The sequence below is a fragment of the Hypomesus nipponensis genome, chromosome 10, assembly GCF_054491055.1.
Source record: "Hypomesus nipponensis isolate SF chromosome 10, ASM5449105v1, whole genome shotgun sequence".
Lineage (NCBI taxonomy): Eukaryota > Metazoa > Chordata > Actinopteri > Osmeriformes > Osmeridae > Hypomesus > Hypomesus nipponensis.
The window spans coordinates 10788741-10811762 of record NC_140370.1 but is presented as its reverse complement, the minus strand read 5'-3'; the positions used below and the strand labels follow the sequence as shown (position 1 = coordinate 10811762).

At 43.1% G+C, this 23022-nt stretch overlaps 3 protein-coding genes across 4 annotated transcripts; all 3 read right to left on the bottom strand.

The window, feature by feature from the left end:
- Window positions 1-2: 2 nt before the first annotated feature.
- gorasp2 (golgi reassembly stacking protein 2) lies at window positions 3-4315 on the bottom strand. 2 transcript variants are annotated; one of them, XM_084706937.1, is made up of 10 exons: window positions 4104-4315; window positions 3223-3303; window positions 2797-3000; window positions 2593-2679; window positions 2369-2499; window positions 2153-2285; window positions 1804-1918; window positions 1584-1691; window positions 1305-1430; window positions 3-1195 (listed from the first exon to the last, which is right to left on the bottom strand). In XM_084706937.1, exons 1-10 carry the CDS (start codon window positions 4164-4166, stop codon window positions 846-848), a joined length of 1398 nt encoding a protein of 465 aa, XP_084563063.1. In that variant the 5' UTR covers window positions 4167-4315; the 3' UTR covers window positions 3-845. The 2 variants fall into 2 exon arrangements, with proteins under 2 accessions (XP_084563063.1, XP_084563065.1); XM_084706939.1 differs by having other exon boundaries at window positions 1819-1918.
- Window positions 4316-6626: 2311 nt separating this feature from the next.
- gad1b (glutamate decarboxylase 1b) lies at window positions 6627-18574 on the bottom strand. The gene is made up of 17 exons (XM_084706658.1): window positions 18434-18574; window positions 17148-17293; window positions 15169-15222; window positions 13688-13825; window positions 13188-13430; window positions 12146-12236; window positions 9392-9504; window positions 9169-9284; window positions 8909-8988; window positions 8763-8817; window positions 8495-8611; window positions 8174-8238; window positions 8004-8082; window positions 7481-7630; window positions 7271-7378; window positions 7076-7165; window positions 6627-6893 (listed from the first exon to the last, which is right to left on the bottom strand). The coding sequence occupies exons 2-17, from the start codon at window positions 17221-17223 to the stop codon at window positions 6720-6722; spliced, it is 1749 nt and encodes a 582-aa protein (XP_084562784.1). The 5' UTR covers window positions 17224-17293; window positions 18434-18574; the 3' UTR covers window positions 6627-6719.
- A 914-nt stretch (window positions 18575-19488) lies between these two features.
- On the bottom strand, window positions 19489-22142 carry erich2 (glutamate-rich 2). The gene is made up of 12 exons (XM_084706659.1): window positions 22074-22142; window positions 21743-21788; window positions 21496-21544; window positions 21349-21406; window positions 21177-21216; window positions 20995-21034; window positions 20875-20911; window positions 20661-20755; window positions 20397-20527; window positions 20198-20255; window positions 20031-20102; window positions 19489-19927 (listed from the first exon to the last, which is right to left on the bottom strand). The coding sequence occupies exons 1-12, from the start codon at window positions 22079-22081 to the stop codon at window positions 19698-19700; spliced, it is 864 nt and encodes a 287-aa protein (XP_084562785.1). The 5' UTR covers window positions 22082-22142; the 3' UTR covers window positions 19489-19697.
- Window positions 22143-23022: the final 880 nt, after the last annotated feature.

Genomic DNA, 23022 nt, shown 5'->3' with positions numbered 1-23022 from the left:
AATAAGGTAAAATTCCATTGATTTTATTGCTGGTACATGTTAAGAGACGGTTGTTACACAGCGACATCTTGTGGCTGTAGGCCTACGGTATCAGTCTTCCGTTTCAGTCATGAATGACAATATTTGACTGTCTAGCCCTCAAGAACCCAGCCACAACTCTCAACTTGCCATCTTTAATGCCATCACCTAAGACTATAATCGAGTCACCATTGTGTAGTTTTGTCCTCTGTAGCGTGGTCATCTACTGACCACCATTCCCACACGGCAGAGAAAGGTGTTTGAAGTTGGTTCAGAATTATGGTGCATAGACATACAACGGGGACAAACATGCCTAATCATTTCATAACACAAATGTGGTGCAAAACAATGCAGATTCGTTCATAATAGAAACAATCATAAAGCCATTGAGCAAAATTAACATTGGAAGGTCTAAGATAATCTAATGGTTATGATCTACTACAAGTAGGTAGGTGTTATAAAATAAAATGGTAAAGCACAAGAAAAAAATGTTTTGATGAAAGAAAAGCCCCTATTTCATCTTATTCTCATCCCCTCTCTGTGTTGGCAAAGTGTGTAGGACCCAGACAGTAGTCAGTCACATGATGAAGACCACCTAGCCTATCCGCTGAGTGGGACAATAGGCTATCTTCAGCTATAGTTATAAAATTACTCAGTAAGAAACTCAAACTGTGCCGCATGTCGGATGACCCCATTGCCTCTTGAGTAGACCTGCCCTGTGTCCATCCTGGCTAAATAAATATGAGAGAGGAGGAGTCAAACAGAAAACCCAGAGGAAAAACACAGAGGGATACAACTGTATGTATAGTGTGTACTTCCTTCCTGTGTTACGAGGACGCTGCTGTCGTTTCCGTGGTGGCCGGTGACTCCGTGGTATCCGTGGGAACTGTTTCTGAGGCCACCGCTGGCTCTGTGGGGGTGTGGTGGCTGACCTCTGCACTGAGGTCACTAGAGGGCGCTGTTACAGTAACTGTGGAATCAGGTTTGGGAACTGAGGCGGCTGCTGCTGAGGGTAGTGTGACAGCTGACGGGGTGAAGGCTACCCCCTGTGGCAGGAGAGGGAGATGGGAAGGCAGTACGGTAGGCAGGGTGGGCAGAGGGGCCAGGCCAGGCAGGGTGGGCAGAGGAGCCAGACTAGGCAGGTTCAAGGGTGGGAGTGGGCCCAGCGGAGGGAAAGCTGAAGGGGAAGAGAAACAACTCTCAGATCCCATATACAAATCTCTCTCAGCAAACCACCAAATATAAATCACTGTGGCTCTACTGTCAGATTCTCGCTGTGTGCTTACCTGTAGTTCCAGGTGGGGGTAACCCACCGATGCCAGCTAGTGACATGGTGCTGAGGTCTGGTAGCGTGAAGTTGAGGTTGGGGAGGTTAGGCAGGGGGGGCAGGCCACCTGGGAGATGCATCAGACCTGACAACAAGAAACAGGAAGAGGGACATTTAACAATCTTCCCACAGGACTATAATGAGGATGAGCTGTCAACAGTACTAGGATGACCCCCCCCCCAGTTTAAAGACTGCCACATGACATGAAGAGTGACATATGACTGTATGAAGCCTCCACCTGGTAGCGTGGTGGCAGGGTTGAAGGTAGTCGATGCAGGGTTCAATGGGGTTAGGGGGTTGAGGGAGGGGCTGGTGGATGTGGTCAGCAGGGGAATGGTGGGGAGACCTGACAGAGAGAATAGAGATAGACAGGTCAGCATTCTAAAAAGACAAATGATCATATATTTGGTATCATTGTGATTTAACAGACAACTATTTATACTGGAGAAATGCGATACCTGTCTGAAGCTCACTTGGAATGGTGGACGGAGCTGAACTGATTGACAGGCCAGAAAGAGTATCTTCCAGGCCCGTGGGTACTGCAGGAGGAGGTGTTACAGCAGACAGCTGAACCTGAGGCAAAAAGAGAGGTTGTTAAAAACATTCATGAACCCCATTACCACAGCTTGACACATGCTGTGACTCGTATGCAATAATGGAGGGTTTCCATTAAAAGTGGGCACCAAAAACACAAAAGACAAGCTATCAGACAGCTAATATCTGTTCTAACGAAACATGTGGACAAATCATTCCAGAATGTTGAATTTACACAGTGGCTGACAGGATGTGTGTTGAGGGTGGACAGACCTCAGTGAATCCATCCTTCTGCGGGCTGACTGGCTCACTGGGAAGATGACCAGGGAAGCTGATCTTCTTCCCTTCCTCGAACGGCCTGGTGGGAATCCTGTGCAGATATCCGTACCCAATTCCACATCCCAGACTGCAGCAAGAAAGACATGGGTCAGGTATGGGTGATGGGTTGTGCGTGGGAATTTGTGTGTGTGTGCGCGCATGTGTAAATACCTGCCCTCCCCTGCCCAAGCACTGTTGGGTGTGATGACCACCTCTCTGCAATTGTCTGTATCAGTGTTGTACACATAGAGCTTCAAGCCTTTACCCTCATGGGTCTCTATCAGAGAGAACAGGTCCTCTGACTGAAAGAGAGAAGAGAAGATGGATTAAGGGATCTAAGGAATACTTTTTCCCTTTAAAAAAAGTTTCACTTGTTTGTTGAATACTTGTTTCACCTCATTCATGACCGTGTCGGCTCCTATGATGTAATCAGTGTGCGGCCGCAGACCGGCCAGAGCTGCGGGAGAGTTAGGCTCCACCTCCTGATACGACAGAGAAGGAGGCCATTCTTAGAGAACTCTCAGATGAAAGACATCTCCGTCACATAGGCATTATCTACCGACAAATACATTCACATTATCAATGACTGAAGTACTCACCAGCACATGCCAGACATTCTCATTGGCTCCTTCGAAGCTGCAGAAGCGAATGGAGACGCCCAGCAGACCTTGGCCTCCCCACATGTTGCTAGGGGTAACGGTGGACTCCCTCAACTCCAGGGTCTTGGAGGAATAGACCAACATCCTGACTGGCTTCTCAACACTGGCCTTCAGCAGGTCCTTCAGTGTGTCATTATCTTTGTTCTGGAGAACATGTGCAAACTTATGAAACACTGTAAACGTTTTCACAATGACCTGACACAGAACAGGTGAAGGCAAAAGCTTTGGTCATCAGATCTTTAGTTACCGCTAACTGAAGTGAGGCAAGCTGTCATACCAAACGTTGTTGCAGAACATTTATTTTATTTAGAAAGCCACAATGACATCAGATTACCCATTTCACTTTCCATACAGCCTAATGCTTACCAGTCTAGTGTCGTTGATGGAGACGATGAAGTCAAAGAAGGGCTCGAGCCCTGCTCTGTGTCCAGGCGAATTCTCTTGGACCTGCATGGAGGACAGACTTTAACCAGCGAAGTACCATCATCACAGATCGGTAAATAGGCTTTGAACAGTAAAATAGCTATTAAGCTAAATTGGACGATTGTACATACGGAAATTAATTGTGTACACCACTGATCTAACTACCTACCACGAGCTTGAATTCATAACGTTATTCCTCTCTGGCAACAGTGAGTATTGATATGGCCCACAGTACGGTGACAGACTAGCCCGGCAGCAGTACTGGTGGTGGTAGCTAGCTAGTACTAGTAGTGGTAACGCAAACTCAGGCAAGACTACCTAGCTAGTCACGCTTGCTAGCTAGTTACCCCGACTGTCTGCAGTTGTAAGAAAGCCTGTGTAAGTACTTTTTCATTTATAAACACCTCCAATTGTACATTCTGCAACATGCAAAAGCCGGTCGATACAAATGATTAAAACTAGCAACACAATGCATTGGTTATCGTACGTAGTGTTCGCTCAGAAATAGCTAGTCTAGCTAGCTAACTCAAAATTTGCCGAGCGTACACACAGTTAGGCCACAGAGCAGATCCATGCACAGCCTCTTTCCATAGCTAGCTACTGTAATAGTAGCTTGCTATATTCCTTGCAATACAGATGGAGTGTACTGTCCAGCGTAGTTAGCCTAGCATTGTTCGTGATCATCATAGCAGTTAGCTATTTCCAGTGGCAGCACTACTCACTACTACTGTAGCAAGAGCTAGATAGAGCCAAACTAGCTAATGTCACAGCTAGCTACAGTAGTATCTCACAAATATATGATCATAATTAGCACTAATACTCACCCGAAGAACATGGTAGCCTTCGGACCCTCCTCCTGGTATCTCGACACTTTGTGATCCCCCCATGACAACCCCGGTTCACGACGTTTTCGTCCAATTTTGTCCAGATAGCCAGCTAGCTGTATCGCTTTCTCCGTTTAGTTTGCCAGCTCCACGTCGCCAGCCCAAACGAAACAGCGGAGCGCAGAGCGCAGTGTTGTTACGACGTGGCACTAATTCCCGGAAACAGGAATGTCGTGAGTTTGTCTCAAAATATTAGATCTGTGGTTTGACTGAAATAAAATGCTTCTCTTGATTTAGAGAACATACGGTCGTAGATCAGAAGTTACTTTCCCCTCTATTTCTGTCCTGGTCTTTTGATTGAAAAGCTTCTTGTTTACAATACATTGCATAAGTGTTTGGGACCTCATAATCATAAATAATGGACATTTTTCTTTTATTTTGACTGAAGAAATTCTTATCTCTTGTACCTTTACATGTTGGGATTAGGCATAGTTTTAGGGTTAGGTTTCTTGGTGAAATCTTGGGTTAAGGTTAGAGTTATGGTTAACATTAGGAATAATCTTGGGTCTAGGTTTTTGGGAAAATGCATTGAATAGCAATTAATCCCCACTATCTTTCCGACGTTTTGGGTTGGGTTGGGGCCAACTTCACCGGGTCTAAAATGTCCATACATACGTGTGTGCGTGTGCGTGTGCACGTGTGTGTGCGTTGGTGCGTGTGTATGTGTAGGGTATGAGCGAGATACATCCAGGAATGAGAAGATAACAATGAACTCAAGTAACAGGCAAACTCAATTTCTTAATAGACTTCTTTTATAGACTTTATTAGAGATTAGAGACATTGTATGCGAATTAAAGTGCCTGCTGAAACCTCCATAGGATGAATCTTTTTGCTGATGGCTACACGAGTTGGTTACATTAATCAGTTATTGGTCACATATAGTAAGTATATTATCATACATATTATTTATGTCGTTGTGCAGTTTACATATGTGGTCCCTAGATACCATAAATACATTTAATACATCTGTTTCTTTACTGCAATACACACACATTTACAATGGAGAACAGAAGAATATTGTGCAAACATCATCAATTAGAATAGATTAAACTTTTTTTGTACCTTGTATAATTTTTTGTGAGTTCCTGAATAGTAACAGTGCATGATACAATAAATATATTACACTGAATATATCAAGAATAAAATGTATCTAAAACAATCCTTTCCTCCAGCCACTAGGGGGAAGTACATTCCAACACAGAGCCTTAACAGCCCTGTGCTTCTCACTAAACAAAGGACTGGCTGGATTGCCAGATTGTTTAAATGAGATTATAATCTCATTGAACTGTCAATCGGATCCCCTCTAAACATTCAGTCTGAAAGACCCCCTTCACAAGAGACACTGCACAGATTGCACTAGGATTAAGGATAAATAACATTTGAGATGCATCTCAAATATGATCTTGTATTTATAGTTGTTTTAAATTAAGGTTTGTGGATTGCTTCGTGTTTAAATTCTCTTTCTTTGGCTGACAAATCACAAAATATTTTTTAAGTGTTAAACACACTTAACACATTACATTGATAACATATATACATGTCTACAATGAAAAAAGATACATTACAATTAAATATCTGACTCTTTAAATGCAATAAATAAATTATTCTTATTTTAAGTATGTAAAGAAAAGTTTATATATATATTTAAGTCATAGCCAACATATGTGTGTTTGGGAAATTTGACAGTTGCATTCACCAAATAAATTAGAGGTCAGATCTAGTTTGCTTCTTTAAATTAAGTGAAGTATTTAAAAGCATAACTCACCAAAGTCCAATTGGTTTCTAGAGACCGTTTCACTCTTACACACACACGTTGTTCGATTGTTGTTAGCTCTGAAAACACAGTGCTGGAATACATCACAAAAAACAACAACACAGTTCCACACACACGTACACTTTCTCCATTAAACACGCATTACAGTCAGGGGTTAGTGTTGGGAGATGGGAGATGAGTTGGTGCATTTATATATATATACACAATTGAGCACCAATGCATAATACTGTTTTCTTCTAGTACACATAGTACATACGCAAATCATCACAAATGATACATTATAATCTGTGCTTTCATCATCTTAAATGATCATTCACACAGAGACACACAGGCACACACACACACACACACACTTCTTTCTTTATCTTAACTGGTACTTAGGGGGTTCCTACTGTTAAAATGATGACCCTTGGGAGACAGGAAACGCACACACACACAACACAGGACGCTACTGCACACATGTTTATAACACGCTAGTAACAAGCTAGTCAGAGTATCTATTCAGGTTATGGTTTTCCTATCCTTCTCAGTGAAGAATTGTTTAGGAGAGAACACAGATCAAGGAGCTCTCTCAGAGCTGAGGTCATGGTGGTGAGGAGGTAAAATCCTTCAGGTGTACAGACAGAAATGTGGCTTAGAATGTGCTCTATCTATTTTTAATGTTATCAGGTATGCACGGTTCAGTCTGCAACACAGTGAACATTTGACACCTCTGGAGAAGGCCTAGGAGATAGCCAGAGAATGACCTTCAGCCACTAGGGCTGCAGTGATTTGGCTTCTGTCTACAGGTCGTTCCCTAGCCTCTCAATCTCGTCGATAAGGAAGTCGATGTCTGATTGGGTGGCGGCAGGGTTGGAGACGACCATACGGAAGAAGTTGACCTTCTTTCCCTGAGGCTGGTAGCCCACCATGGTTGTCCCTGACTCCATCATCATCGCCTTGATCTTGGGCGCCACCTAAAATAGAGGGGTCGTTTTATTTGCATAATTTTCATTGTCTATAAAATTTTCATTTTATAGACAATTTTATAAGCATTATGGTATTATATAGTTATATACAAACAATGCTCTTAAAATAAATAGTCAAAGAGGCAGAATGACACGTTTTTGGTTGGTTAACGGATTGACAAGTGTCTCACCCCGTGGAGTTTCTCTCGTCGCTCCTCACTGGGGGGCATGCCTCGCAGGCTGGGTGGAATGTACCAGAAGCACACATTTGTGTGCTGGGGCTATGGGGAGAGTGAACACACACACTTCAATATCTCCTGGAGATAGTGTACAGTGTATGCAAAGGCAGAATGGAAGGAGGCAGGGAAAGGAAGACAGCCACTCACCACTCCTTCAAACACCATCTCGTATCCCTCCCTGTTCCTGATCTTGTTGTAAAGGTACTCAGACAGCTCCAAGCACCTGTCAATGTGTTGCTCAAACCCTATTGTGCCCTGTGGGACCAGCAGAATGTGGCTGAGTTTTAAGTATTACGAATTGTGGATTTTAGCTGTGTGTGTGTGTGTGTGTGTGTCTGTGTGTGGTAAAAAGCTTACCTTGGCCTTCCACATGAGCCAGAACTTGAAGATGTCGACGTGGCGGCCGCATTGAATGGCCTTGTCCCCTGTGTCATAGGTGACATCATACTGTTTGTCTGGCTGGAAGAGGTAGCCTGCACACATGGAGTTACAGCCCTCCAGAATGCCCTGCAGAAGACATTCATACAGTACAATGTTAAAGAAAGTGTGTGTGAGTGCATGTGTGTGTCTGTAAGTGTGTGCGTGCATGTGTGTGTCTGTAAGTGTGTGAGTGCATGTGTGTGTCTGTAAGTGTGTGCGTGCATGTGTGTGTCTGTAGGTGTGTGCGTGCATGTGTGTGTCTGTAAGTGTGTGAGTGCATGTGTGTGTCTGTAAGTGTGTGCGTGCATGTGTGTGTCTGTAAGTGTGTGAGTGCATGTGTGTGTCTGTAAGTGTGTGAGTGCATGTGTGTGTCTGTAAGTGTGTGAGTGCATGTGTGTGTCTGTAAGTGTGTGAGTGCATGTGTGTGTCTGTAAGTGTGTGAGTGCATGTGTTTACTCACCTTCTCTCTGACTAAGATGGCTGAACACTGTAGGGGGACACCCATCATCTTGTGAGGGTTCCAGGTGACTGAGTTTGCCCTGCAAAAACAAATGGATTTGATTGCACAAAAGCACATAACTACAGTAGGTATGTTGTGCATGTGTGTAGTGTGTGTGTGAGTGTACATACCTCTCTACACCGCTAAGCTTATGCCGATGTTTCCTGGACATCAACAGCCCACCTCCCCATGCCCCCTGCAGAGACAGGAGCACACCGTTAGGAACACACACTTAGGGTTAGGGTTAGCGTGTTTAGCACCACAGTGTGCTTACCACCAGCACCACAGTGTGCTTACCACCAGCACCACAGTGTGCTTACCACCAGCACCACAGTGTGCTTACCACCAGCACCACAGTGTGCTTACCACCAGCACCACAGTGTGCTTACCACCAGCACCACAGTGTGCTTACCACCAGCACCACACACACACCGACTACACACTCTACTCACATCAACATGGAGCCACAAGTTGTATTTCTGACAGATGTCAGCAATCTCGTTGATGGGGTCAAACGCGCCATACACAGTAGAACCGGCTGTCGCGTTCACAAACAGTGGGACATAGCCCTGCAGTAAAGAGAACACATGTGAGAAACAGAGAGGGAGAGAGGAGGGAGATGCAGAAAGAGAAAGAAAGAAACAGAGAGGGAGAGAGGAGGGAGATGCAGAAAGAGAAAGAAAGAAACAGAGAGGGGGACCAAAGAGGATGAATACAGACCTTCTGCTTGGCATCAAGGATCTTAGCCTCTAGATCTGCTGGGATGACCCTTCCCCTGTTAGAAAGACGGAGAAAGGATGTGATTATTTGTACACTGTCTTTTAATTACAGTTATCTTGAGTATTGAATGGGCTGCATGAATGCACCTTTCATCCGTGCTCAGTAAGATGACGTTCTCAGAACCAAAGCCAAGAGCTGCTCCTGCCTTCTTGATAGAGTAATGGCTCTGCAGGGAATGAAATACACCTTACAATTTACATCTGGCATAAAAAAGTACATATAATCGACATATGAACATGATTCAAGTTAATTTACTGTATTGGAACATGGACAGTTGAGCATTTTTCTAAAAAGCTTCCATCGGCACAGTCATTATGAGTGTGTGAGTGTGTGTCCCGTCACCTACATGTTCTGACGTGAAGAGCACCAGGCGGGGGGCCACAGACATGCCCTTAGTCTTCACCTCTGGATAGTACTTGTAGCGAGCGATCATCACACTGTACATGTTGGAGATGGCACCCCCTGTGGAGACAAGGGGGAAGGTCGACACCCTGGATGGCACTGGCAGAATGGCTGGGAGACCTTGATGTAATACAGTACACACACACACACACACACACAACACTGACCTGGTGAGAATATGCCGTCCCCTTCCCCTGAGGGCCAGCCAACCATCTCTATCATCTTCTTGAGAGTCAACTGCTCCATCAATACAAACACTGGAGCAATCTCATAGGTGAACCTGCCAGGCAGATCATCAGGTCAGTGACTGACCAATACATCCATTCACAACATCAGCCCATGTAATGATCACTGTTAAATGCATGAATTAATAACGGGCCGCTCCATTATCAAAAACAAAGACAATGTGTATAATTGTATTTAATTCTCATTTCCAACATCCTTTAGTCAAGTCTGGTTGTCACTACACAAACGATATAGCCCTGGCGGACAATGAGTTAAGCTAATTAAAAACGGTCTCATATGAGATATAAAACAGACATTCATATTTAAATCTTTTAAAACTTCAGTCATCGGTTTAATTAAAAGCACACAAAGCTCTGATGGGTATCTGTCATTTCAGTCAGTCTGAATGGAGTGTTCTGATTTGATGGCTGACGTGTGTGTGGGTGTGTGTGCACAGGAGGGCATGCTAAAGAGAGATAAGAATTGCTATGGTTCCCTGCATCAGAAAATGGAGGGAATGAAAAGAAGCCAGAGGATGGTAAATGGGGGGGGGGGGGGGGGGTTAGGGAGTACATTTTTTTCTTTAATTGAATGATTTTGTAATTTCACTAAAAGGCTGAAGCAATTTAGAGCACCATTCTATTGCCCCCTACCTAAATAAATAACACTTTGCTTTAAAATTGCTATTGTTTGCAGAAAGCCCTGTTTAATGCCAAGACTCCAGTAAAGGTATATAGTCACCAGCTGTAATGCTAGCTCGAATGCTTGCTAGCTTACCCACTTTTGCCTCGCTCTCCTACCCCGCTATTCACCCCACCCCCTTCTCAGCACCTCCCTCCCAGTAGACCACCCGCCTGTACACCTCTGCTACACCCAGTGTCTAATAAGGACAGTTATACAACCTCCATCACGCTCCCCCCCAGACCCCCCCCCCCCACACACACACACCCCTCCACAACTAGCATAGTCCTCCCCCAGTTCTTTCTCTCTTCTGTCCTCCCTCTATCCAGGTCTACTTTACAGGACGCTCTGTTTCCAGCTCAGGAGATGAAGGGAGTGTAGGTTGAGGTGGAGAGAAGAGGAAAAGCTCATAGTGCGATGGGAGAAGCAAGTGACAGAAAGAAAATGGGTTGAAAAAGAAAAGGAGAAATAGATCAAATGGAGGATGAAAATACAGTAGAAAGGATGCAGAATGGGAGGGGGAGAAAGGGGGAGATAAAGGAATAAAACATGAAAAAGAGAACATTGAACACATATCCATGGCATGAGACAGGAAAGTGCAACATAAAATACCACATTTTAGGACTAATGATCCAATCTAATGCTCAAAGATGACATATGGAAAATCCAGTATGCCTCATATTCCCCACAAATCACACTGAGTAGAATACATCAAGTCCTTGTTCTACCGTCTTATTTGCCTTAAACTGGGTTCTGGCTTCAATAGAACCAGAGCATCTTTTCATGTTCCTGACCTCTCGCACTGTCATTTCATGCTGTAATGACAATAATGGAGATCATTATCACAATCAGAGCCAATCATTGGTCTTTTCAGGGTGAAAATTTCCCTTCAGTCACCTGCCTCTCCCACAGGACAGGCCCCTAAATGCCCTTATTATGATCATCAAGGGCACTGTGTGTGTGTGTGTGTGTGTGTATGTGTGTGTGTGTGTGTGTGTGTGTGTGTGTGTGGGTGTGTGAGCAAGCAAGCGTGCGTGCGTGCATGTGTTAATGTGTCTGTGTGAGACTAGCCAACCCCTGGCCCCCACCTCCCCCTTGAGAATCTGAGGACCATTGACTCGGTCTGTGTCCACAGGGACAATAGATGGGGAATGAGAGATCTGCAGGGAGCTGCAGCAGCCAGGGCCACGGTATGACAGGCTCCTCAGTTTTGCCGTCGGCCATTGTGTGTCAGTGTGGGGCCCAGCTGGCCTATCTGCTAAGACCAGCTCACAATGAGCCTGCAGTCAATGGGGTGGAACCCTATCTGCTGTATCTGGGACAGGCAAGGCTGGTGTGTATATGTGTGTGTGTGTGTGTGTGGTTTCGTGAGGATTTTTCATCCCAGCATTTAGTTTTCTAGGGGGGTTAAAGTCAAAGACGAATCAAGTCTGACATTCAATGTTTTGCAAGTATGTTTTAACTCCAGGAAGGTCTGACTGTCAATATGCCTGTTCAAAATCAATCTGCTCTTCGAATAAAATGAATTATCCTGTCTGCTCTCTGTTAATCTATTGTCCTTGTGTAACCTGTCTCTTGTGTGTATACTAACTTACGTAGTCAAGCAATATCTAGCACTTGTTACAACTGTGAAACTGTGATGTGTGACTGTGTGTCTGGGGCGGGGGGGGGGGGGGTTATGCCCTCTATCATGTAACTGTGAGCTCTGATCAATATGCAATCTAACCGGCCCTGCGGCTACACTTTCTGGTGGTGTGCATGTACAGTATCCAGGCCTGCTGTTCAATACAGCCTCTGTCTTTGTACACTACAAGTTGTGACCAGTCCATACAAATGTACATAACTGCCCTTGGCAGCCATCTTGACCCTTGCGTAGGGAACACTTTGAAGGAGCCAGACCAAAGTAGAACTAATGATTGATTCTATTATTGTCTCAAATAAGAAATCCCCCAATCACAACCCATTTCACAAACATGGGAAACATTCCATAAAACACAACAGCCCCAATCACTTACATGTTGGTGTTAGCAGTAGAGGTTAGCCATTCTCCAGCCAGACCAATGATGTCAAGCCCTGTGGACAACTGGTTAAAGAACCGTGGGTGGCCTGGTGGGGGTAGAGAGAAAGAGAGAGAGAGGTTGTGAGATTGCAGTCTTTTATTATCAGAAGTAGCCACAATAATGACATGCTCTCCCTCCTTTGAAAATGATAACAATTCCTGTAAACTACAGGAACAATATCCATTGATATTGGCTGGGTTTCCCAGATTCGTTAAGAATCTCTTAAAGCTAAGAGCTTCTTAGGAACGTTCCAAGAGCGTTGTATACGTAAAACATGGATTTTTTTTTTTTTTTACTGACATGAAGCAGGCGAGTGCTTCTGTTCTGTTGGTGGATATTTCAGCACCACGGATAGTTCCACAATCTAGCCAAGCAAAGCTGCGGCGCTCAATAAATACTGTGACAGTAGTTTATTCTCACTTAATGTTTCTAAATGACCAGTGAATTAAGCTACAGGTATATGGTTGCAACCTGATATAGTCCTACTGTAGGAAATAAACCCAAGGGACAGTTTGAATGTTGTCGTTCCTAACAGCTTGTAACAGCGCGCGCAAGCTTGCATCCCCTCAGGCGATACTTGCTTTAATAAGAGGGAAGGAGAGAAAGCTGTCAACCGAATCACCGGTTACACAGTCCGTTATTGAGATGGGATGTAGAGCTGAGAACAATGAACACCATATAAAATTGCTCAGGAGTTTAAAGGTAAGCTTTAGCTGTTTTGTAGTAAAGTTATCTAAAATCCACACAATTCGGCCCAAACACCAAAACAAAAATAGGATATCACAGGCTATAGCCTGCATTGAAAATAATTGGGCAATTATTCAAAACGAATTCCTTAAAAATTAACATCAAATACTTCATTAACATCTGTAAAACTGGATGAGGGCCTGTATGCCCTCATTTAAAAGTTAATCAATATGCTTGATCAAATGATCACCGGTGATTATACTTTATTGTTCCGATTTTTACGTTCAGTATATATTGTTTTTTGGCCTACCTGTTCGCACGCCATACTTAAGAGTGTCCCGGCAGTCAACGAGAATCTGCTCAAGCGACTCTGGCTGGTCAGAGAGCTCAAGGTTAAAGCCTTCCATGCCCTCGAGGAGCTGGTGTGGGTGGTGGAAATCCAGGACCTTGGTGGAGCGGTCAAACGTCTTCCGGACGTAGTTGGTGAGAATGTCGACCACTTCCAACATGAACTGCATGGTGGGCTCCTCTCCATTTTTGGCTGGCAGTAAATCTGTTGGAAGCAGACCGTAAAAAATATGTGTTCAAAGGAATTAAATCAAAGTGTCAGCTGTTTTTGTTTGAAAAAAGGTTTTAGGAAAAGGGAAAGGTTTAAACTCGGTTAGGCCTATCATAGACATTTTATCTTACGCATTTGATTATATTGACAGAGAGAAGAGACAGATTATTTTACCATTAATTTAACTTGAATCTTGTTGGTCTGCTTCTTTGAAACCAAAGGATGGTATAGTATATCAAATAAATTCTTACCTCTCGCGAACAGATTGGAAAAGTCGGTCTCTGTGCGGCGAAAGCGCGCATCCCGGTCACTGTTGTCACAGGAAAGAAGGTTCTTCTGGCCTGCAAGCCTCCCCTTTTCGTCAAGGCTGTTGTTCTTCTGTAGGAATCCTGGGGTGTTACATTGAGGGTCGTTAGAAGGGGGGCAAGAACGGTTATTACTGCCCATCACCACAATTACTGAGTGCAATGGTTTGCACCTAAACGTTTTCCAATGTAGTGCAGATGAAATGAATGTTCCAGTTTGACCATCCAAAGCAATTTAACCACATCCACTCTCCCAGACTATCCCTATGAGTGGGTAACTTTTTGGATCAATTTAATAACGAGTACTGGTGTGTGTGTGTGCCCGCGCGCGCGTGTGCGTGTGTTATGTCCATTGCCCTGCCCCGCCCCAACAGTATCCAACTAATTCATGCGACAGAAAATAAACACCCAAATAAATCCAGCGATGATTATCTTCTGTCCTCACGAACATTCACGCATGAGTGAAAGGTGCCCTGCCGATATAGGCCCAAAGCGGCCTAAGGGTCTCCTGATTTTGCCAAGGGATTTCATGAAGTCAGATGTCTTCTGATTTCGGTTTGTCTCGACCAGCAACAATATTCAATATATTTTGTTGTTTGCTTAAATCTTTCTAGGCCTTGGCTATAAATTTCCGTAAAGCCCACACCAGATACACCAACGAAACGAAATAGCCAAGGTATCGATTTGTACATAGCAAGCCTAATGGAATTGTAGAATAAAGCACTATCAAAAAATCGCACAAATGCCTGATTGTTTATCAATTAATTTATTTTCCATTTAAAATCGACCAATTAGTTATTTTGGCTTTATCTTGCAATATTGCACAAATATATCGTACACACTTTTCTTTTACCAAACCATTACCAAACCAAAGTACTCTGTTCCACGTCCTATCAACGTCATTTAAATCAGTTATAGGCAACCCCTTGTCCAATATATAAGGATATAAAAGCCATGATACAGGCATTGAATTTAAAAGAACAATTATATACATGATAGAAGCTTTAAATCGATCTATCTAGATAATAGTTTTGTAACGGAAAACGTCTGCTCAACTTGTTAGTTATACCCCATTGTTTTTCCCATATTCCACAATGTTATGATATTAAGTGGTGAGATTGTAGGGACAGTGCAGGTCTCCAGGGGGTCTCTGTCGCGCCTTTCGAGCCCTAGGGCTAATCGCTACTGACCTTCGGAAGATGAGAACATCGAGTGACAGTCATGGACGTCCCTTAAGCTGATAGGCTACTATCACAAAGCATGCAGCCAAAGAAGACGTAGAGTAATTTTCTTGTGTCTAAAAAGTAGGTTACCTTAGACATTTTGAAATCTTGTATAGTTGAACTAAGGCGAAAGGTTGTTAACTAAGGCGACTGGTGACAGATTTGTATCTGTTATGAAATGATTTGAATGGGCCTAACACTTACCACATATCTTCATCCCCAGTTTCCGAGTACATCCGTGCATCCACGCGTCATAGGCTAAAACAGAATTTTTGGGGAGATGCTGAGTGTACAACAACGCTTATCGGATTATGCCAATGCAATAGCTTGATTGGGGTGAAAGTACTAAAGCGCTGGATGGTATTGTCGAGCGAAGGCATATGAGGCAAACTGGCAGCCCAGTGAAATGCAAAAGCGGTCTCTTTGCCGGGTGTGTGACTTTTTTTATTGGGGCATACAGGTTTCCTCGCCATTCGAACGGTTACGAGTCCAGTCCAATCAATATAAGCCATCAGAGGGTCGCACGGCTAATACACGCTGGCACACACCCGGCCAAGGGGAGGTTTGGAATTAACACCCGTGAAATGAGCTCGTGGAAGACGGCGGAAATTAATTGGGTGAAACACAGTATGTGACTGGCAATGTCTGGCCGGCCGGACAGGTTTAACACAAAAACAGAAGTGCGACTCTTTTTCCTCCCACCTCGTTCGTTCTCTCTCTCTCTCTCTCTCTCTCTCTCTCTCTCTCTCTCTCTCTCTCTCTCTCTCTCTCTCTCTCTCTCTCTGTCTCGCACACACACACACACACACACACACACACGCAGCTAGTAATCTTATGCAGTGAACGTAACACAATCAAGCACGAGCAAAAGTGCAATAGCATCAGAGAGAAGACAGCAGAATCAGAAAACAATGGAAAACGGACAGAGGCAAGGCTACAGTGAACAAATGGAGCAAAAAAATATATTTTATATACATTATTGTATGATTCAGGGGTAAATCTGATCTGATAAACTCAAGATATCGCTCAAGCCGGGACTCGAGTAGACTTTTACCAATAGGCTGAAGGCTAGGACAACTCAAGCCGCCTCACTCTGCAGGAGTGAGATGGAGCGTGTCACAGAGATAATTATATCATCCAAAAGCATGATCAAACTCAGACAAAAACATTCAAAAAGATGTCACATGGACACTGAAATTATTCCCAAATAATGATACTGCACATTTATTTAGGCCATTGTAGCCTAGAACAGTCTAACGTTGGGGCCTTTAGTTGTATACTATTTTTCTTCACCATTATCTTCAGAGCCTGCGGATATACGATTGGGGGATAAAAATAAAATAAACTGTAATTCGAATCAAGAGAATGCTAATGCCGCAGCAGGCCATTATCCACCACTGACCAAAATATGGTATATAGCAGCATTGTGCCCCCACCCGTCCACCTGGTCTCGAACGTTGCTTCCAACCTCACCTGCTGGTATTTTACGGATCCTCGCTGAACACAAAAGACAACCTTGTCTGCAGGCCCGAGAAGATACAATAACCCGCTTTTGTCCTTCGTAATTGTGCTGGTGTGATGGTTCTCATTGCAATGAGAGCCACTTTACGAGTAAATTGGATAGTAACCTTTTTTGTTGCTTTGCATATATAGATGGCATTGAATACTGACATCAAATTAGGCCAAATGGAGGTTTATTTTTTTAAACCCATGACATCAATAAAAACGACCACTGAAAAACGTAAATTGTAAAAATAAAATAATTGTTGGCTCAGGCAGCGTAGATAGGCTATCAAATCAAGTCAGAAGATTTTAAACTAAGCCAATATAAAATAAGAACAAGGAGACATACTTTCTTTGTTGCAGGCTTTTACTTAAACGTTGTGTCCAAACAAATTAGTATTTTAAAACATTTCCTACATTAATTGTAGGCTAATAGTCTACTCTCAGATGTCTGCTTCAGTACGCCGTTTCTCCTCGCTACAGTGGAGGTCTATGTGGCAGGAGGTGCGTTTCTCAGAGCGCGCTGCTGATCCATTAGACAGCGTCAGGCAGCTGTGATAGCTCTGTTTTTAACCCGAATGATTAACGACGGCACACACAAGTAAATGGCCTGGGTGATAGACCATTTTTAACCGCCAGAGAGGGAGGGAAAGGAGACTTGGTAAGGGAGGGTAGCCTACTTGTAGATGGAGGTCTTAAATTGGCTGAGTTGGGGTCTTGGTCCCCGCCGGTGGTTGTCGGTTCGGACGTGGCCATTAGTCTTCTTTTATTCCCGCGCGCTCCGGGACTGCTATCTGATCCTTAACGGGAAATATCTATCCGGTTACTGAAAACAAACGGCCGAGAGTTAGTGTTGCCCCTGAAAAGCACATCAATAATGTATATCAGATTAATAATAGTATCACCTCTAACGATACCATTTCCTGAGAAATAGTTTAAATTGCCTTTATCATGGGTAAGTCTGTCTAGAATCAATGGCCTACATTTTAAGGTTAGCCTTTGCCAGACTATAAAGGTGATGAGGCAATAGACAATGATGCATCGTTTAATGCTGTAATCTGCCTCACCGATTGGAACAATTTATTCTCGGACGTCAATCGACAGGCGAATTTTGCCGGAGAGATGAAGCAGTGGCAGCACAGTTTGGGGACAATTTGTCTCGTGCAATACCACACACACTCAGGCTCGCAGCCAGATCCCGGTCACTAGCCAATGTGCTTTTTGAGATGACATCCCGTGCATTTAATTGTGCTGTACTTATTCAATTCTGACAGAATTGATGGGCACAAATGGTTACAGGAAAATTATATCTGCCTAATCTTTTGAGCCTTTTTACGTAAATTGGATGTAAACAGGAGTAAACATTTTTATATTTTTAAATCTCTGATCTTTGTAGGACTATGAACACTCGAGCTGCACACCAGACTGTAAACTGTTTTACAGTTTCATAAAATCGCGGGGATGTCTTCATAAACATTCATCAAAGCTTAAGCATTTCTTAAAAGAAGCATTTCTCAGAAGTGAACAGAATACTCTAAAGAGGTTGGTGATAATATACGACGCATATTCCTGTAGGAATATAAGCCTAAAATATATCAGAATATATACTAATCATTTAAGATATTCAAACAACTGTCACTGTCTTGAATAAGAAACATTCATCAAACTAATGAATGAATCCTGACATATTTAACCAATAACAATATTAACAAGTTACATCAATCTAAACGTCTCCTCAGCGATAAACTTACGGCAATTACTGTAATTAGGCTGAGCCACAGGTCATTTCATTATTTCTTCCTACATTAATACTCCAACAGGCTTTTAAAAAGCCAAGATAAACTGTGGACACGCTTAATGCGGCAGCTTTTGCATAATAATAACAAAAAGTATCAAGTGATTTTGAAACATGAGTGAGTTTGGACCAAACGGTCACGACTGCAATGTAAAACATTTGTTTCCTTACCGTTAGGGTGCACAGGTTGTTGTGTCCAGAGTGGGGTAACTGTAGAATGTACCAAATATTAGACTTCAGTTCTGCATCCACCAACGCTCGACGCGAAACAGTCCAGAGCAACGACAGAGGAATACCAATAGAGCGCGTAAAATTCCATCCACCGACGCGCGAGTGACCTTTTTTTTCCTTCAAGTGTTTTATTTTTTTTATTTGAGCGCTCCAATGGTCCTGTTATCCGCTATGCGTGCAAACAAGCGTGAGTCGCAGCATTACCTCTCTATGACGCGAAATGAAGCGTACCCTCACTGCTCGTGACAGTCAGGGTCCAATATATTTAGCACCAAAAAAAAAGAAAAAAATGGCAAAATTCAACAATTTACGGGTCCCGCTCACTGTTTATAAGATGACACAACGATTCTACAGGTGTAAGCTACTTATCGAATTAGCTTAACATTGACTATTTGGAATGGCAGAATCAGGATTCAACTGATTTTATGAAATAAGGTAAGTAGCACGTTTCCAAAGTCTCACCCAAACTTCAATTTGTTCCCTTACGCGACAGCTTCATTTATATGTCAATTTATACAGCATATGAAGCTGTACCCTACCGTTTGAAGAGAATCGAGACGTCTAATCCATTTAACACCAAAACCTTTGAAAATGCATACAATTTATTTGCGTATAATTATTCTGACATTCAGACGAGTCGATGTAATCTGGAAAAGACTGGAGATCTATTCTCAAATAAGTGTTTAGAAACACCAATATAGCCTCGGGCCTACGTCAATAAATGTGTCATACATTTTCATCCCAAAGTCAATCTGGAGACATGGTGTGTCTTTTGGATGCTCAGGTGACGACAGAAACCACGCATGTGTGACGTGGAAGAGATTGCTGGGGCATGTTACGTGGGTACCATTCATTGATTAATAGAAAATTGTGTATAGCAGTTACATAGCACGATGGTGATATCCCTTTAGTTTATCTTTATGCACGGATTGCATCCTAAATTCAACAGAAACTTTCCATGATATAATAGTACTCAAGAGGCCAGAGGTATCAGGATAGTGGAGTTTATTTACAGACTGAAGAGCCAATGCGTTTTAGTGACAGAATAATGAGGATATACTGAAGTGTTGCACACAGCTCACTGGAGCCCTAAACCACACATTATGAGCTGAGTGAGAGGAAAAAATGCTCATGTTAAGAGAAGGAGAGTCAAGACTCCAACTCCAAGACTAGACTAACTGGGTAGCATGGCAACTGGTGATGACTAAGGGGCTAGGTGAGAAGGTGGGCATGGTTTGTGTCTCCTCCCCTGGTTCTCATCTTCTTGTTCTTTCTCCTCTTCCTCCTCTGATGAGGATGAGGAGGAAGATGTGGAGGAGGAAGAGCTGCCTGTGCTCTGAGCTGACTCCTCTTCACTCCCCGAGTCCTCTGAGTCATCTTCATCACTGGAGTTAGAATCATCATCCTCTTCCTCACTCGGATCTGCTGCTTGCTCTAAAGGAACAACCCCCAGGTCACAGCCCGTAACCACTCAGCATGATTTAATAACATTTTTGTCTCAGAAGTTTTGTTCTGAGTATGTGTGGAACTCTCTCACCTGTCAGCAACTTGTCCTGGATCAGCAGGAGGAACTGTGTGGCCTCTGGGTTCTCTGGTTCATAGATAAGAACTAGAAAAACAAGCAAGGAGAGTCTCATGAACGGAATGCACACTGTGGTGTCGGAGAGACAAGGAGAAAAAAATCCCAAAGTATCAAACACATACTCATCTGACACAGTTTCTTGGCCAGAAGGTAGTCTTTCTCCATCACAGACTTGAGAAACTACCAACAAACACAGATACCAAATCACTCACATAACTGTCTGTCTATGTACTAAAAAAATCACTGATACATTTGGCCCAGTAGTTTGCAAATTCAAGTTATTTATAGCCGACAAATTGCGTCATGGAATAGTAGGTTTACCTCAGCCATCAGTTCAAGTGGAGCTTGGTACCCTTCATCCTGCTCCTCTTCCTCAGTGCAGTCTTCCTCTTCCTCTGACTCCAGGGAAGGGATGAGCACTGCGGGTGATGGCGGGGCACAAATCTCTTTTCCTGCATCACAACCCAAGACAATCATCATTTTCACTACCAACAGTAACATCCTCAACATGTGTGCAGTTCTGTGTACTACTATATAGAACAATTATAGTATTCTATTATGTGTCCTGTTACATAATCACCATACCTGTTGTCTGTGATTTTGACTGCTTTGGGCTGCTGTTATCATTCCTGTTAGAGACTTGATTGGAGAATACAGTGACTCCTGCATTTTTCCCTATTCTGGAATCATCAGTGATGTTAAGACACTGGATGTAGTTGATATTTAGAGCTCTTACTGCTGTAGACTACACAGTGAAAACACGTATAGGCTACAGTCCAGATACCACTTTGGTACTGACCCTGATCTGCTCTCCCTGGATTTCTCTGGAGTTGGCTCTATGAAAGATACACGAAAAAAGATCTCCGAATATAGACATCAGGCACATCAATGTGTGTACAAAGTGAAAGCTAACTCTCACCTCCTGCAGACAACACGGTCCGTGCCACTGGTGGACCGTTCTGAAACAGCAATGGCAGATTTGTAGGAAATACAAGGAATCTTGGTACAAAGAGCCACAAATGACTTTTACTGTATTCCCTATGTCAACTATGATCGTCACTACGTTGGCAAAATAATCCTTTTAAGTGCATTGTTACCCACCTTTATAGAATGTGTTACAGCAGTGACAGGTTGGCTCCTTCTGTTAAGACATATTGGTTTTCAGAAGTGTATTCACTATTCTCCAGCAACTGACAAACCATGTGAACTTTGACTGGTTAGAATATTAATATAAAAACTAAGATCTGAAAAACAAAAAATATAAGTGTCTCACCGAGGATAATCAGTGGGGGGCTTTTCTCCAACAGTCTCTGGAACTGCAGTCACATGATCTGTTTGGCAAAATTCAAGACAGCTCCGTCATTGTGCAGCACTGTCAAAATCAAAGGGTGATTATGCCAAGAGGAACAGAAGACTATACCTTGTGGCCCGGGGGGCTCAATGAATGCAAGGGACATCTGTAAAGTTTCCTATTGGCAGGTGTATCATACAGTGTATAGTGAACATTAAACAAATATTACGAACAAAAAAATATATATATGTATGTATGTATATATATATATATATATATATATATATATATATATATATATATACACACACACATAATGTTCAGCTCTAAGCAATTTGAGAAAGTTTAAGAAATGTTGAAAGACATCAGAGTTTACCTGTTCATGTTGTGTTTGCTTTGAGGACCTCCCCACACATTCTAATCTGAAGAGTGCAGTGACGTAAGCAGACATTTAGGCTATGGTATTATAACTGGGGCCTCCGAATACCACAAATACAAACCCCACTGCTTCCCTTCAATTCCAATACTGGACTAACATTGTTGCATCTTTACATGAAACGTTGATGTAGCATGTATGGCAATTGCTACAGCTATTTACCGTTATTCTGTCACTAGAACGACTCGATAAATAGTTAATGCTACTTTGTAACAAGTTCGTAGCTAGCTAGAAAGACACGTTTAATGCTAGCTAGTTCTAGTACGCTCACCTGCTCATGTGTGCAACTAGAGATTTGCCGACAGAGTTGGTTTGCAACCAATAATCTTTACTGCAAATATTTACACGATTCTTACGATTTACTATATTCCTTTATCTTTCCGACCGACAAAATAGTTAGACCACCTAGTTGTTGTGGCTAAGCTATAACCAATCAACAAGCTGCACACAAAATGAGAAGACACAAACTTGCGTCTCCATGACAACGAACCCCCTCCGCTGTTCAGTAAAGCTCGCCTTCAGCCTAGTCCCCCATTATCTTATTCAGACCCTTTCTTGCTGTCATTTAACCGATCGCATTTTATCTATAAATTAGAAGTACCTTCAACAGTATTTGTGCGTTTACGCAGTTACTTGTAACTATGTGTATCGCACAAGGAAATAAACTGAGGGAGAGAGAGACAGACTCAATCTTCCTCTATGATAGAGGGAGAGATTATCTAGGTCAACTTGGTCTCACCTCACCGCTCGGCAAGGTCCTGCCATATCTTGCCCTAGTAAACTGGTCAAGTACCCGCTGTCTCTCTAGATTTTTGTTAATAATTGACTGTGGAGGAAGGACTCGGTAAGTTGAAACATGCCTAGCTTGCTTAAACAGACTGAGGTAAACACATTTGATTGACAGTATTGCAAATTATTTGGGGTGAAACAGACTTAATGCACAGAAGAATATTGAATGGATGCTTGAATGACAGTTGGGTCTGCATCTCTGGCCTTACTGCCTGCCAGACAACCACCCAGTCAGGCAAGGAGTGTCCTACTCAACTGGGGTGGCAACATGCCCCAAATAATATGTTGTAAACAAACAAGAAGTAAGTAGGTTTCTCTCTCTTTCTATCCTCCCTCTCTCTATCCCCCCTCTTTCTCTCTCTCTCTCTCTCTCTCTCTCTCTCTCTCTCTCTCTCTCTCTCTCTCTCTCTCTCTCTCTCTCTCTCTCTCTC

What these genes read in the sequence shown, in the direction of transcription:
- gorasp2 (XM_084706937.1), bottom strand. Translation starts at nt 4,166, where the DNA reads ATGGGGGGATCACAAAGTGTCGAGATACCAGGAGGAGGGTCCGAAGGC. An exon ending in AGAAGGATGGATTCACTGAG is followed by an intron (nt 1,919 to 2,152) that starts GTCTGTCCACCC and finishes TTTTTGCCTCAG; the next exon opens with GTTCAGCTGTCTGCTGTAAC. An exon ending in TCCAAGTGAGCTTCAGACAG is followed by an intron (nt 1,692 to 1,803) that starts GTATCGCATTTC and finishes TCTCTCTGTCAG; the next exon opens with GTCTCCCCACCATTCCCCTG.
- gad1b (XM_084706658.1), bottom strand. Translation starts at nt 17,223, where the DNA reads ATGGCCACGTCCGAACCGACAACCACCGGCGGGGACCAAGACCCCAAC. An exon ending in TTTAAGACCTCCATCTACAA is followed by an intron (nt 15,223 to 17,147) that starts GTAGGCTACCCT and finishes ATTCTGTTTTAG; the next exon opens with CCTATGACGCGTGGATGCAC. An exon ending in ACTGGGGATGAAGATATGTG is followed by an intron (nt 13,826 to 15,168) that starts GTAAGTGTTAGG and finishes GTAACACCCCAG; the next exon opens with GATTCCTACAGAAGAACAAC.
- erich2 (XM_084706659.1), bottom strand. An exon ending in TGAGCCCCCCGGGCCACAAG is followed by an intron (nt 21,407 to 21,495) that starts GTATAGTCTTCT and finishes TTTGCCAAACAG; the next exon opens with ATCATGTGACTGCAGTTCCA. An exon ending in CCAGGACAAGTTGCTGACAG is followed by an intron (nt 19,928 to 20,030) that starts GTGAGAGAGTTC and finishes TTGTTCCTTTAG; the next exon opens with AGCAAGCAGCAGATCCGAGT.